Source organism: Crotalus tigris, unplaced genomic scaffold (assembly GCF_016545835.1).
Source record: "Crotalus tigris isolate CLP2741 ecotype Arizona unplaced genomic scaffold, ASM1654583v1 scf7180000017753.6788120, whole genome shotgun sequence".
Lineage (NCBI taxonomy): Eukaryota > Metazoa > Chordata > Lepidosauria > Squamata > Viperidae > Crotalus > Crotalus tigris.
The window spans coordinates 427,707-440,986 of NW_024096615.1; the positions used below are offsets into that span (position 1 = coordinate 427,707).

At 39.6% G+C, this 13,280-nt stretch overlaps 1 protein-coding gene across 1 annotated transcript in view; it reads right to left on the reverse strand.

Annotated features, from left to right (window-relative positions):
* Positions 1 to 13,280, reverse strand: part of EIF5B (eukaryotic translation initiation factor 5B) — a 56,066-nt gene that overhangs the window by 25,300 nt on the left and 17,486 nt on the right. Inside the window, exons 2-3 of the mRNA XM_039340583.1 lie at positions 2,354 to 2,479; positions 1,463 to 1,547 (exon numbers count right to left, since the gene is read on the reverse strand). Of these exons, the coding sequence (XP_039196517.1) occupies positions 1,463 to 1,547; positions 2,354 to 2,479 (211 nt within the window). The remainder of the gene's footprint in view (positions 1 to 1,462; positions 1,548 to 2,353; positions 2,480 to 13,280) is intronic.

Genomic DNA, 13,280 nt, shown 5'->3' on the forward strand with positions numbered 1-13,280 from the left:
CCTGAGGCATGATTGGGTACAACTGATAAGCATGAGTGTAGACAAGAGCTACCATAAAAAAATTAAATGGCAAGACAGGGGATGAAGCTGAGCTCCCTCCCTCAGGGTACCATATTTGCACCAGCCAGGCAATGCATACCCAGACCTACTTCTCAGGAACAGAACACCTAAAGTACCATACAGGACTACTGTGCTCCCTGGCAAGCTGGGACTGGTACCAAATTCTGACAGGGCTCTAATTTTACAGGCATAAAGGGGATAAAGAATTTTACAGGCATAAAGGGGATAAAGAATGGAATAAGGATGCCATTTAATCTTGCCATACTCAGTAATCTTAAGAAAGGTTTCATTAGCACCTTCATTCATCATTTATTCACTGGAAATCAGGGCAACAAAGTTTCAGAGCTTTCTGGGAAGCAAAGTAAATGCAGATGAATTATTATGCTTCAAAGATCGATAGCCAAATACCCCATTTCCTAATATTGTTAGACTAAAATATAATTTTGGTTACTCTATAAATATATCAGACTTTATACCAAAGTTGATTTTGGTATGTAAAGGAAATTGAGATTTAGGTTGTATTTTGATACTTTTGTGCATCTGGTTATATGGACTGTAAGCAAACTTTCTCATTGGTGAATATAAATATCTCTGCTTTGGATATAAATGAAATATACGGACATTCCTTAAGCATTAAGACTAATTGGACTGAGATAAAATATAAGTTAATCTTGGACTTATATTTAAAACATCTTACTCTTATTCAGTCATATTACTTGCATCACTTCTATAAGGTATTATTTCACTGTGTATACTGCATTACCTTTTGGGTTTAATTTCCTATATTATCATATGATTTTCTTCTCTACTTAAAATGGGATAATTCAATGTAGAAATCCATTTTGTGTATACAGGATATGTCAGAGAAAGTTTAAAGGATGGATACAATCACCTAATTTCTCATGATGCAGTTTAGACATGGGAACATGAAGCTATGGTTTTTTTCTACCACTGCCACATTTTAATTCCATGGGATTGTCAGCATTATTTTAGATTGACCACTATTGGTTAAGGATGTATATATTCTTTTTGGCTATATTTCTAATACGTGCAATGTATAAAAAAATCAAAAAGTGGATTATTTATGTGTGGGAAAGAATTATGCAATACTGAAAGCACAATTTACAAATAACTTCAAACAAGAATGCTAATATCTGTGAACTATCAACAGCTTTTTTTTTTTTTTAACAATGGAAGTGTTAAAAAAAAGCCTTTTGAGTAATCTGGTCAAATATTTTGGAGATGTTCTGCTCGCAAGATAACTTTCCAAACCACTTTCCAGGCAAGTGGATAAATTTCAGTGTTAAATTATTATACATAGTGTGTTTCCAGATGAATTAATCTGATAGAAAAGACATACAGTATTTTAAAGCTTTGAGCACCAGTTTTGCAGTATTTTTACCTTTGCTACAACTGGTTCTTTTTCAACTCTCCCACCTTGTGTTTCTAGAGACAGCTCTTCCAACTCTTTCAAGATATCATCTTCACTGCAATAAGAATGACATTATTTAGATCCTGTTTATACACTAAGAAAACAGAAGTCAATCATTGGATAAGTCTGATAACAGAATAAGAGAATAAAAGAGTAGAAAGGGACCTTGGTGATCCTTTAGTCCAACCCCCTACTCAAGCAAATGACCCATTTCAGATACATAGTATTTAAAGTAGGGTTGTTTAGCAGTCTAAATCATGACATTCCTTCTCTTTCATCTTCTTGAAACTGCCCAAAACATTGTAAAGGAAAGAGAGATACAGGAGAGGGTGAATTCTACAGTATATACTCTGCCATATTTTATTTTTCAAGCTAAAAAGTATCATATAAACACATAACAAGTTAAAGTATCTATGAGATTGGCAGTCTCATGTTCCTTCATCTGGAAAACTACTTAAGAAGAAATTTAGAGCAGTGCACTAGTTCTCATATAATAGTTGGACAGTGAAACTAAAGGGAAAATGATAGTTTGATGGGCAATAGCACACAGATGAATAGGGACGACAAGACATTTTGTACTGACTGAACAACTCAGTAGGATGCTACCAAAACATTTCTGCAAAATGTTGCCATTGCTGAAAGTGCTAGTGAAACTACAGAGATGAAAAACTAAATTTGGTGTCTGTCATCTTTATCACAATTCCCTTTGTTATCATTAAATGCACTTGCACAAGCTATGACTCCAAATATAGCGTTTTAGCTCCCATCTCCATAACATACTACAAGGATATTCACAAAGTTTGCTTCCATGCATCTAACCTAAATTATATCAGAACTATGAAAGATAAGTTTTGTACTTACTCATAATCCTGTTTTTTCTTTTCTTTTTTTTTCTTGCCTTTAGATTTTTGAGGCTCTTGTTCCTTGGCAGCACCTGCACCCTCTATTTCAGCAGCAAGGGCATCAAGATCAATATCATCCTTGGCACTAGAACAGCCCCGCAAAAAAAGAAAAAAATTCAAAGTCTAACGAAATGTGAAATGTATCAGATACAGAAGTTCAAATTTGTACTTTCTAATACTAGCATTTTAAAGAAAACTTGGGCTTCAGTCTGAGAAAGTCTTGTTTTAATAATTATTTCAGCATTTTACTTCTATTCAAGAGGCCCAAATCTAGCAGACTTTGGCTGGATACATGTATTGTCATTATGTTGATTATTTAATGCAACTCCTATTTTCTCTGCTATTTTTCCTCTACTTGACTTCTTGAAGAAATCACAGCTTCCATGTACTACTTAGTACAATATGTTTCAGGATTGCAATTTCACCTGTGAGTCACCGTTTATATTTGTTCAAGCAAAGAAAAATATAGCTAAGAAGTTTTCAGCTTAATTATTATTATGGATCGTTGCACAGTCAGCCAGATGTTCAGACTGGATTTGGCATTTTGTCTACCTATCGAGTCCTTACCCAGGACCTGGGATAGGCAGATGTGGATGTTTGATGGTATTACAGGTATCGTCGCAGGATGGAAGCAGTTCCTAGTAAGGCCGCCTTTTGCAATTGATTAATAGCGAATTTGTCAATGCCAATGGTCTTCAAGTGGTGCTCCAGTTGTTTTGGGATTGCACCCAAGGAGCCTATCACTATTGGTACTACCCTTGCTTGCTTTTGCCACAGTATTATTATTATTATTATTACTATTATTTTATTTTTTCCTGGATATCTGGTGAAAAATGGGTTAAAGGACTCAGGACTGCTGGCTGAGCAACCAGGGCCAGCAGCTGCAGAACTACTGGAAGAAAAGTGTTTACCTGTCGCAAATACGCAGTGACTGAAAACAAAGAAATAATGATCTGTTACTACAGATCAAGTCCAAGAAGAAGAGGATATCTAAAACGAATGCACCAGTTCTGGAAAGAACAACATCCAGAATCAAAAATAACAGAACAGAGACTAGCATATCAACACTGATTTATAATACGAAATAAAGTATTCACAGAAATAGAACTGGACAAACTGCAAAGGTTTACCCATGGCAAAGAAATCAAAGCCTTGCCAGAACTCATTCAGAATGTAGAGGCAAACCAGGGGGAGTTGGCAGTGAAGGAATGCAGCAGAAATATACAACTGTTCTCATTTGGAAACCAGGCACCTGTTCCTCAAGAAGAACAAAACCTTCTAACTCAGCGGTTCTCAACCTATGGGTCGCAACCCCTTTGGAGGTTGAACGACCCTTTCACAGGGGTTGCCTAAGACCATCGGAAAACACATATTTCCGATGGTCTTAGGAACTTGTCTCGCTTTCAACTCGACCTAAAATTCTTCATTCAGGCAGACTTCCAGAATTGGGCCAACAGGATGCAGGTAACCCCTCCCACCTGTCCTGCCGCCTCCCACGGCACCGCGCTGCTCCGCGTCCCACGCCTCAAGCCTCTGTGGCACAGAACCGCTGGCTTGATCCCCAATGGCCGCTGACGCGCTCCCCGCTGCCAGTGACTATGCAAGCCCTGGCAATTGCTCCAGCCGAAGAAGTGGGTGGCTGGGAGGCCACCGCGGCGCTGATCTTCTGTGCCCGTCAGCTGGCGACCCCCTGAATGTGCGCTTGTCAGCTGGGAGGTCTGGCGACGGAGCTGGCTAGCGTGGAGGACGATGGGGAGGTGGTGGCTTGGCGGGCGGGTTCCCGCCTGCCCGCGAATGTCGGGCCCATGGGGCTCGACACAGAGTCGACGGTCCAACATAACTTCCCTCCTCAGATGAGAAAGAAGGAATCTCTTCCACTCATGTCCCTTCTCTCCCCTCAAGCAACAACAGGAGGTTGCAGACAACTAAGTCAGCCGGTGCAGGAAGCCCTGGAATGGCCAATCCAGGGCGACTGGTTGTAGTGCTGGATGTTTTTTGCTCCTTCTAGAAGCCGGTGGCAAGAGAAAGAATTCGTTCAAACTTCAAGCTAGCTACTGGACACCTATTCGCACTTTTTTTTTTTTTTGAGTACTTGTCTGCCAACCCACTCCATCTGTAAAAGAAAAAGTCTTCCACCCAAGCATAACTTTTAAGGATTTAAAGGATCTTTGAGAGGAAGAGAGGGAGAGAGAAATAGAGAGAGGGAGAGAAAGAGAGAAAGAGAAAGAGAGAGAGGGAGAGGGAGAGAGAGAAAGAGTGACAGAGAGAGAGAGACAGAGAGAAAGAGAAAGAGGGAGAAAGGGAGAGAGAGGGGGAGAAAAAGGGAGAAAGAGAGGGGGAGAGAAAGAGAGGGAGAAAGAAAGGAAGAGGGAGGGAGAGAGGGAGAGAGAAGGAGGGGGAGAGAGGGAGAGAGAAAGAGAGGGAGAGCAAAATTACAGTTATGAAGTAGCAACGAAAATAATTTTATGGTTGGGGGTCACCACAAATGAGGAACTGTATTAAAGGGTCATGGCATTAGGACGGTTGAGAATCACTGCTCTAACTAAAGAAATAAAAGAATTGAAACAAAGAATAACTGAGCATCTAGAACAGCACAAAAACAACAGAATAAGACTGCCTGCATTGAAGCTTGTTCCAAAGAAACAGCTAGAACAAGCATTAAAAAATGCAAATACTGCAATATCAAGTATAAGCACCAATTCACTGCAAGAAACAAACCAACTAATGTACAGCACAGCTGCAGTTATAACTGAATACGTGGGATGCAAAATCAACAAAGAAGAAAAACAAACAAACAGTGCACCACAAAAATGGAAGGTTAGACTAGAAAATAAGATCAGCAAGTTAAGATCACACGCAAGCAAGCTGGAATAGATGAAAGAAAAGAAGCTGAAGAACAAGAAGATCAAAGAACACCTAATCAAGAAATACCACTTAGAAACAAGGAAGATCAAGGAAGCACTGGAAATAATAAAGCAACAAATAACAGCTATAGCCAGGAAAATCAGTAGATATGAAGCTCGAATTGCAAACTATAGGCAGAACCTCCAATTTCAATCCAACCAGAAATGTTTCTATCAATCCATCAATGGAGAAACTGCAATGAATCAGTCAGTACCTGACAAGGAAGAAACAGTGCAGTTCTGGAAGCAGATATGGGATAACCCAAAGAAATACAACAAGGATACGGCTTGGTTAAAAGAAGTGGATGCAAATAAAACAGAAGTTGAAATGAAAGAACTAGTAATAACAACAAAAATGGTAGAGAAAAGAGCAAGGAAGATAAAAAATTGGTCAACACCAGATGAAGATGAACTGCACGGGTTTTGGTTAAAACATCTAACTGTTATATACCCATTCATTGCCAAGCAGTTCAACAATATACTACAAGGAGGAGAAATTGAAAAGTGGCTAACAACTGGGAAAAGCTACAATGAAAAATCCAGCAAAAGGGGACTACAGGCCAATTACTTGCTTACCAACAACTTTCAAATTGCTAACTGGTGTGGTAGCTGATGCAGTACAACAGCATCTACTTGCAAACAATCTCTTTCCACCTGAGCAGAAAGGAAACCACCCCAATAGCAGAGGAACAAAAGATCAACTCCTAATAGACAAAATGATCTTGGAAAACTGCAAGAAAAGGAAGAGCAACCATTTGATTCTCTGTCAGATGACTGGATAATTAAGTGCCTAGAAATAACAGGAGTCAGTAGAAACATCCAATTTGTGCAAAGATCGATGGCACAATGGAAGACACAGTTGCAGATCAATGGTGAGAGGCTGGGAGAGATTAACACCAAGAGAGGAATATTTCAAGGAGATTCATTATCACCATTACTATTTGTTATTGCACTGTTTCCTCTGTCAACAATACTGAAAACTCAGGACATGGCTATCAAAAACATCTGCCAGACTAACCCACCTCTTTTACATGGATGATCTGAAGCTGTATGGAAAAACATCATCTGAAATAGAATCGCTGCTCAACACTGTCTGTATATATAGCCAAGATATTGCAATGGAGTTTGGCTTGGACAAATGTGCCACACTTACTATCAAACGAGGAAAAATAGTGAAAACTGAAGGAATCAAGATGCCCCACAAAAATAACATTAAGAGTCTGGATGAGGAAGATTACTACAAATACTTGGGTATCTTCAAGCTGACAACATCAAGCACACTGAAGTGAAGAAAAAGATTAGAGGTGAATACATCAAGAGAGTGAACAAGATCTTAAAGTCCAAACTCAATGGAGAAAAGACCATGAAGGCAATCAACACCTGGGAAATTCCAGTCATTAGATACACAGCTGGAATAGTGGACTGGACTCAAGCAGAACTAAAAGCAATGGATAGGAAGATCAGAAAAATAATGACACTGAATCATGCCCTTCATACACACAGTGACACTGACAGACTCTACCTACAAAGGCAAATAGGTGGGCATGGAATGCTGCAAGTACATCAGATGGTTGAAGAAGAAAAAATGGCTTTGGAAGAATATCTGAAGGACAGTGATGAAGATGCACTGATATTAGTATATCAGGAAGGCTTACTGACTATTGGAGAGACCAAACTGGCCTACAAGAAAGACCAAATGAAGAACAGAATAGAGGCATGGGAAGACAAAGCACTACATGGCCAATACATTAAAAAAAATAGCTGGGAAAGCAGATAATAACAAGACCTGGCAATGGCTAAGAGCAGGAAAATTGAAGAAAGAGACCGAGGGACTAATTCTGGCTGCACAAGACCAAGCCTTAAGAACAAATGCATACAAAGTCAAAATTGAGAAGACAGCAACAGACAGTAAGTGCCGCCTATGCAAAGAAGCTGAAGAAACAGTGGACCACCTGGTAAGCTGCTACAAGATCGCACAGACTGACTACAAGCACGGCATGACAAAGTAGCAACAATGGTGCATTGGAGTATCTGCAAGAAATATCATTTGCCTGTAAGCAAGAACTGGTGGGATCATAAAACAGAGAAAGTCATAGAAAATGATAAAATTAAACTGCGGCGACTGACTATCCAGGGGAGTTTAAAACGCTGAAAGAATAACTTGATTCTAACTGGATTTCTATCTTTCTAAAATTTGAGGACTAAAAGATTTTTTTATTCTTATTGAAGATTTGGGTTTTTACTTACAAAAAAGAAGTAAAATTGGAAAAATGATTATAAAAATTTTGGACTTGAAAAAAAAATCTTAAATGGTATGGGCGACATCTTGTAACTAAACCTGATTTTACAACTTGTTATTGTCTAAAAAAGACTTGGCTTGAAGCCCAGACTATAGATAAGGCTTTTGCAACCTTGGCAGATATCAGCTGTGAGAATAACAGCTGTGTTCTATACTCAGTGACAAAATTATTTTCATTCTCTGATTGTGAAGCTTTTAATTTGACACACCACTAAAAGAACATGGATGAAGATCAGATTCTCTCTATGTTGAAAGCAATTTATGAAACTATTCTTACAGCTTCTGATGAAATAAGAAGCTACAGAAAAGAACAAGATGTAAGCCTAGATATACGAATCCAAACTTTGATTACAACTAAAGAATCAACTATACAGAATATAATAGAAGAAGTGGAACAATCAAATACTATGATAGAAGATTCAACTGATCAACAAACACAGTTAATGGAAAACCCAGAAAAAGGACTGACAACATTGAAAATGGAAAAGACTTTCTATATAAACCAGAAGAAACCTGGGGATCAAGAAGAACAGACCGAAGGGAAGACAAACATTTCTGGAAAACTATGTTGAGATGGAAAAATAGAGGGACAATTTGTTAGGCCTTCTAAAAAAATGGCAACTGGATGGTCTCTTTTATCTCAAACAACATACAGTATATAATAATAGAGAGAGATCTATTTGATGACTTAAAAGCACAGATATGCAAGGCGAGTTGGCAAAAAATGAAAGCTAGAATAAGGCTGAAGAAAATTGGGGTTTTGACTTATTAGTGAGGATTAAAATAGAATATATTCAAATAGACAAGATGTGTACTCTGAATACTAGATTTTGTTATGAACTGAGAAAACTTTGATCATTTAAAACTCAGAAGTATAAATATTAAAAGTGAAATTTGAATATTGATTTGTTTATAAAAGCTGAATGTAAAAGTAATTAAGATATACACAAGCTAAAAATCTATTGATAAATGTAATAAACATGTTTTTACTTAGCTGATATAATAAGAACTATACTACCTTAAATATGAGATAGTAGACATTAAGAGAAAAAGAGAGGAAGTATTTGATGTTGAAACAAGAGAAATTTTGGTTACTAAATTTAAGACATTTGGAAATTAATAGACAATAAGAATGTAAGATGGTGAGAAATAGAATATATTCAAATAGATAAGACGTGTATCCTGAATATTAGACTTTGTGATGAATTGTGATAAAGGGAACTTTGGTTAATTAAAACTTGGAATTATAAATATTAAATGTTAAATTTAAATATTAATGGAAAACTAAAAATGGGGAAAAACTAATTAGGACATTGATTGTCTATAAAGACTGAATGTTAAAATAACCATGATATGTATAAACTAAAACTTATTGATAAATCTAAGAATGTTATTTTTATTTAATTGATATAATAAGAATTGTATTAGTTAAAAGTGAGACAGTAAATACTAAGGAGAAAAGAGGAAATATTTAATGTGGTAGAATGAGACTTGTACTAAAGATACTTGTATGTCATTGAATTATCTATTAACTCAGCCGCCACGTTACTTTTTAAATACTTAAATGTAAAATTAGAAAATCAATAAAACATTAAAAAAGAGAGAGAATAGCTTGACTCCCTCTTCTTTGTGGCAGCCCCTGAGATATTGGAACACTGCTTATCATGTCACCCCTCGTCCTTCTCTTCATTAAGCTAGACTAGACATACCCAATTCCAGCAACCGTTCTTTATATGTTTTAGCCTCCAGTCCCTTGATCATCTTTGTCGCACTTCTCTGTACTCTTTCTAGAGTCTCAACGTTTTTTTCACATCGTGGTGACCAAAACTGGATGCAGTATTCCAAGTGTGGCCTTACCAAGGCATTGTAAAGTGGTATTAACATTAATGTGATCTAGATTCTACCCCTATGTTAATGCAGCCTAGCACTATGTTGGCTTTTTTGGCAGCTGCAGCACATTGCTGGCTCATATTTAAGTGATTGTCTTAAATAGGACTCCAAGATCCCTGAGCAAGGTACAACCTATACCCATGGTAGCGAATCTATGGCATGCGTGCCAAACTGGGCATGCAGAGCCCTTTCTGTCAGCATGCGCGCCAGAGGGATACTCCCCTCCCCCTCTCCTCATGAGCCTGACTAGTGGGAATTGCAGAGGACAGGGAAACTGAATCTAGCAGCACTCTTGTGGGAACAGCTGCAACAGCTGGGCAAGGAGAGGGGAACCTATAAAAGGAACAGGTTTTGGCAGGAGTGCAGCGAGAGAGAGCGAGAGAGCAAGCAGATGACCTTTGGAAGCGATGGTGGATGTGAGTTTGGAGAAGATAAGTAGGACACAGTGTCCGTTTGCGCTTTGCAGAAGGAGTCGGGCAGCCGCAGCTCTCGCTCCCCTCCGGCCTCCATCCACCTGAGGCCCAAGCTTGGTGCACCCGGCTGGCCAGCGACGGGCTGGAGAGCGCGGACGGCGGCAGCTGCTTTGGGACAAGTGGTAGGCGGGGTGGATGCTCCTGATGTCCACAGGGGAAGAAGCGGCAAGGAGGCTGTGCACCCAGCCCATGCACGCGAAGCAGCCCTACACGCATCACTGTGTGCAAGCGCGCCCCTGCCCTGCCAGGTAAGCAGTACTGCGGCATCTGCGGCATAAGACAGCAGGCAGGCAACGAAGGGCACGAGGAGCCCCGATCCCAGCATAGCCCCTCCCCACTCTCCTCCTCCTCCCCTCGGAAGAGCTGCAGAGCTCACAAGTTGCAGTCTGGGCGCTCAGTCTCTAAAAGGTTTGCCATCACTGACCTATACTATACCTGTGCATTTGGTTTTTCTTGCCTAAATGTAGAACCTTACTTTTTTCACCATTGAATTTCATTTTGTTAGATAGCACCCAATGTTCAAGCCTGTCAAGCTCCTTCTGTATCTTAAGCCTATCTTCTGAAGTGTTGGCTATTCCTGCCAGCTTTGTGTCATCTGCAAATTTGATGAGTTCCCCATCTGTCCCCTCATCCAAATCGTTGATGAAGATGTTGAAGAGCACTGGGCCCAGAACAGAGCCCTGGGGCATCCGACTACACTCTTTCCTTCATGTACCCACAGTTCCATTGAGGACTACACGCTGAGTACAGCCAGCCAGCCAGCTACGAATCCATCTGGTAGTGATGCTGTCTAATCCACATTTTTCTATCTTATCAAGTAGTATGATTGGATATTATATTATCTGCAGCTTAAAATAAAGGCTCCTTTGAGCTCCTGGCAAATATGTGGACAATCTTTATACTTTTCTTGGCAACAGTGTAGTCCTTTTTCAGAGTGCTTTTTTTGCTTTTCCAGCCCAAGGCGTTCTGGTAGTCAAGTACTAAACAAGACCAAACTGCTTAGCTTCTCAAGATCAGCCAAGGTCACTTAGTTGTTGTCTTTAGTTTTTGCAATGTATAAAATCACATCAACTTCTACTCTTTCTCCACTAATATATAGTTAAAAATTATCACAAAATACCGTAAATGCCGGCGTATAAGACGACTTCCGCGAGCGCTGAAATCGGCGCCAAAGACGGGGGTCGTCTTATACGCCGAGTCATCTTATATGCCAGAAATACTGGTAGTTTCCGGCGTATAAGACGACGTTCTAGGAATGCGGCCCGGCTATAAAGATGGGGGTCGTCTTATATGCCGGGTCACCTAATACGCCGGCATATACGGTACATCTAGCAAGCATCTTCTGTAATAGGCATTTGCATTAGAAAAACCTCAGAATGTGTATCGTTTAGCTTTCTCAGATAAATATGACATAAAGATGTTTGAAATAATTCCAATGTAAGCCCTTATACTTAAGAAAGTTCAACAATATAAAAGAAAAGGAGGTGGGATAGGGATGGAATGAGACAATAATGGAAGAAAATTCTAAACTAGGAAGTTTGCTCTAAGATAATAAATCATTCTACCTGGAATTCCTTGTCTGTTTTTGAAACACAGGACATGTTCTTCAAAAAACAACAACCCTAAATGCTTCAAAATCAAAGTTAGAAAGAATCCATTTGAAAAAACTGTAGCATATACATCCAATAAAATAGGAGATAAAAGAGCAACATATTTTTATATCTATTTCATCATAATCAAAGCCAGGCATCTCTCCTAACATGATGGCGCCACCTTTAGAGCAATGTTTGAGGGTGACCCAGAGAACCTGATCTTCCTCAATCAGGGCATGTGGCCCTTTGAGCCTTCCCCTGTAGCTCCCAGCCTCCTCTGCCTTTTGCAGAGAGAGACAGAGAGAAGCACTTGTGCTTCCCTGTTTCTCTCTCTGTCTCTCTGTCTCTCTCTCTCTCTCTGTGTGTGTGTGTGTGTGTGTGTGTGTGTGTGTGTGTAAAAGAGAGTGGACTCACGGTGTTCTCTGACAAGCTGAAAAGCTTTTTGGGCAGGGCTCCTCCCTTTGCTGCATCTCTACAGGAAGCAGGAAGGGCAGGAAAGAGCTAGCTAGGCCAGCTATGCTGATTAAGGAATTCTGGGAGCTGAAGTCCATGAGTCATAAAAGAGCCGAGGTTGCCTACCCCTGAGCTTGTTGGAGAACAGCTTGAAACCAGCTTGCAGGTGAGCAGAAGATTGGAGAGGGGGGGGAAAGAAAGGGGGGGGAAAGGACTGGCAGACCAAGGGCAGAAAGAGAGGGAGGGAGGGAGAGAGAGAGAGAGGGAGGGAAGGAGAGATCCTTTTGATATCTAAAATGAAGATAACACTGCATGTATCCTTTTTTACCTTTATGATAAATATATATATATATATATATATATGTATATGTATATGTATACGTATATGTATATATGTATGTATGTGTTGTTGTGTTGTGTCTGTTATATTATATAATAATTATACTATATTATACTATACTATACTATACTATATTATATTATATTAATTTTGGATTGCTAACAAAGTGTTAAGGGAGAATGGAATAGCTATTTCGAGCTAATTAGCTCTCATCAGCCAGACATACCCGTCTGAGATTCGAACTTGGGCTGCTTGCACGTTAGGCAGCTGTGTTGACCTCTAGGCCTCCCCTAGAGGTCAACACAGCTGCCTAAAGTGCAAGCAGCCCAGGTTCAAATCTCAGAAGGGTATGTCTGGCTGATGAGAGCTAATTGGCTCGAAATAGCTATTCCATTCTCCCTTCTTTGTTAGCAATCCAAAAATATAAAATATATATAAACAATATTGCAGTAGTGACTGCTGCCTGCGGATGGCTCTAGATTGAGCTGATACAGGCAAAAGATTTCTTTCTCCCATTATTTGGGCCGATAGGGTGTATCAAAAAACACTCAAGGTAATACAACGGGGCAAAAAAGTATTTAGTCAGCCACCAATTGTGCAAGTTCTCCCACTTAAAAAGATGAGAGAGGCCTGTAATTGTCATCATAGGTAGACCTCAACTATGAGAGACAAAATGAGAAAACAAATCCAGACAATCACATTGTTTGATTTGAAAGAATTTATTTGCAAATTATGGTGGACAATAAGTATATGGTCAATATCAAAGCTTCATCTCAATATTTTGTTATATATCCTTTGTTGGCAATGACAGAGGTCAAACGTTTTCTGTAAGTCTTCACAAGGTTAGCACACACTGTTGCTGGTATGTTGGCCCATTCCTCCATGCAGATCTCCTCTAGAGCAGTGATGTTTTGGGCCTGTCGCTGGGCAACATGG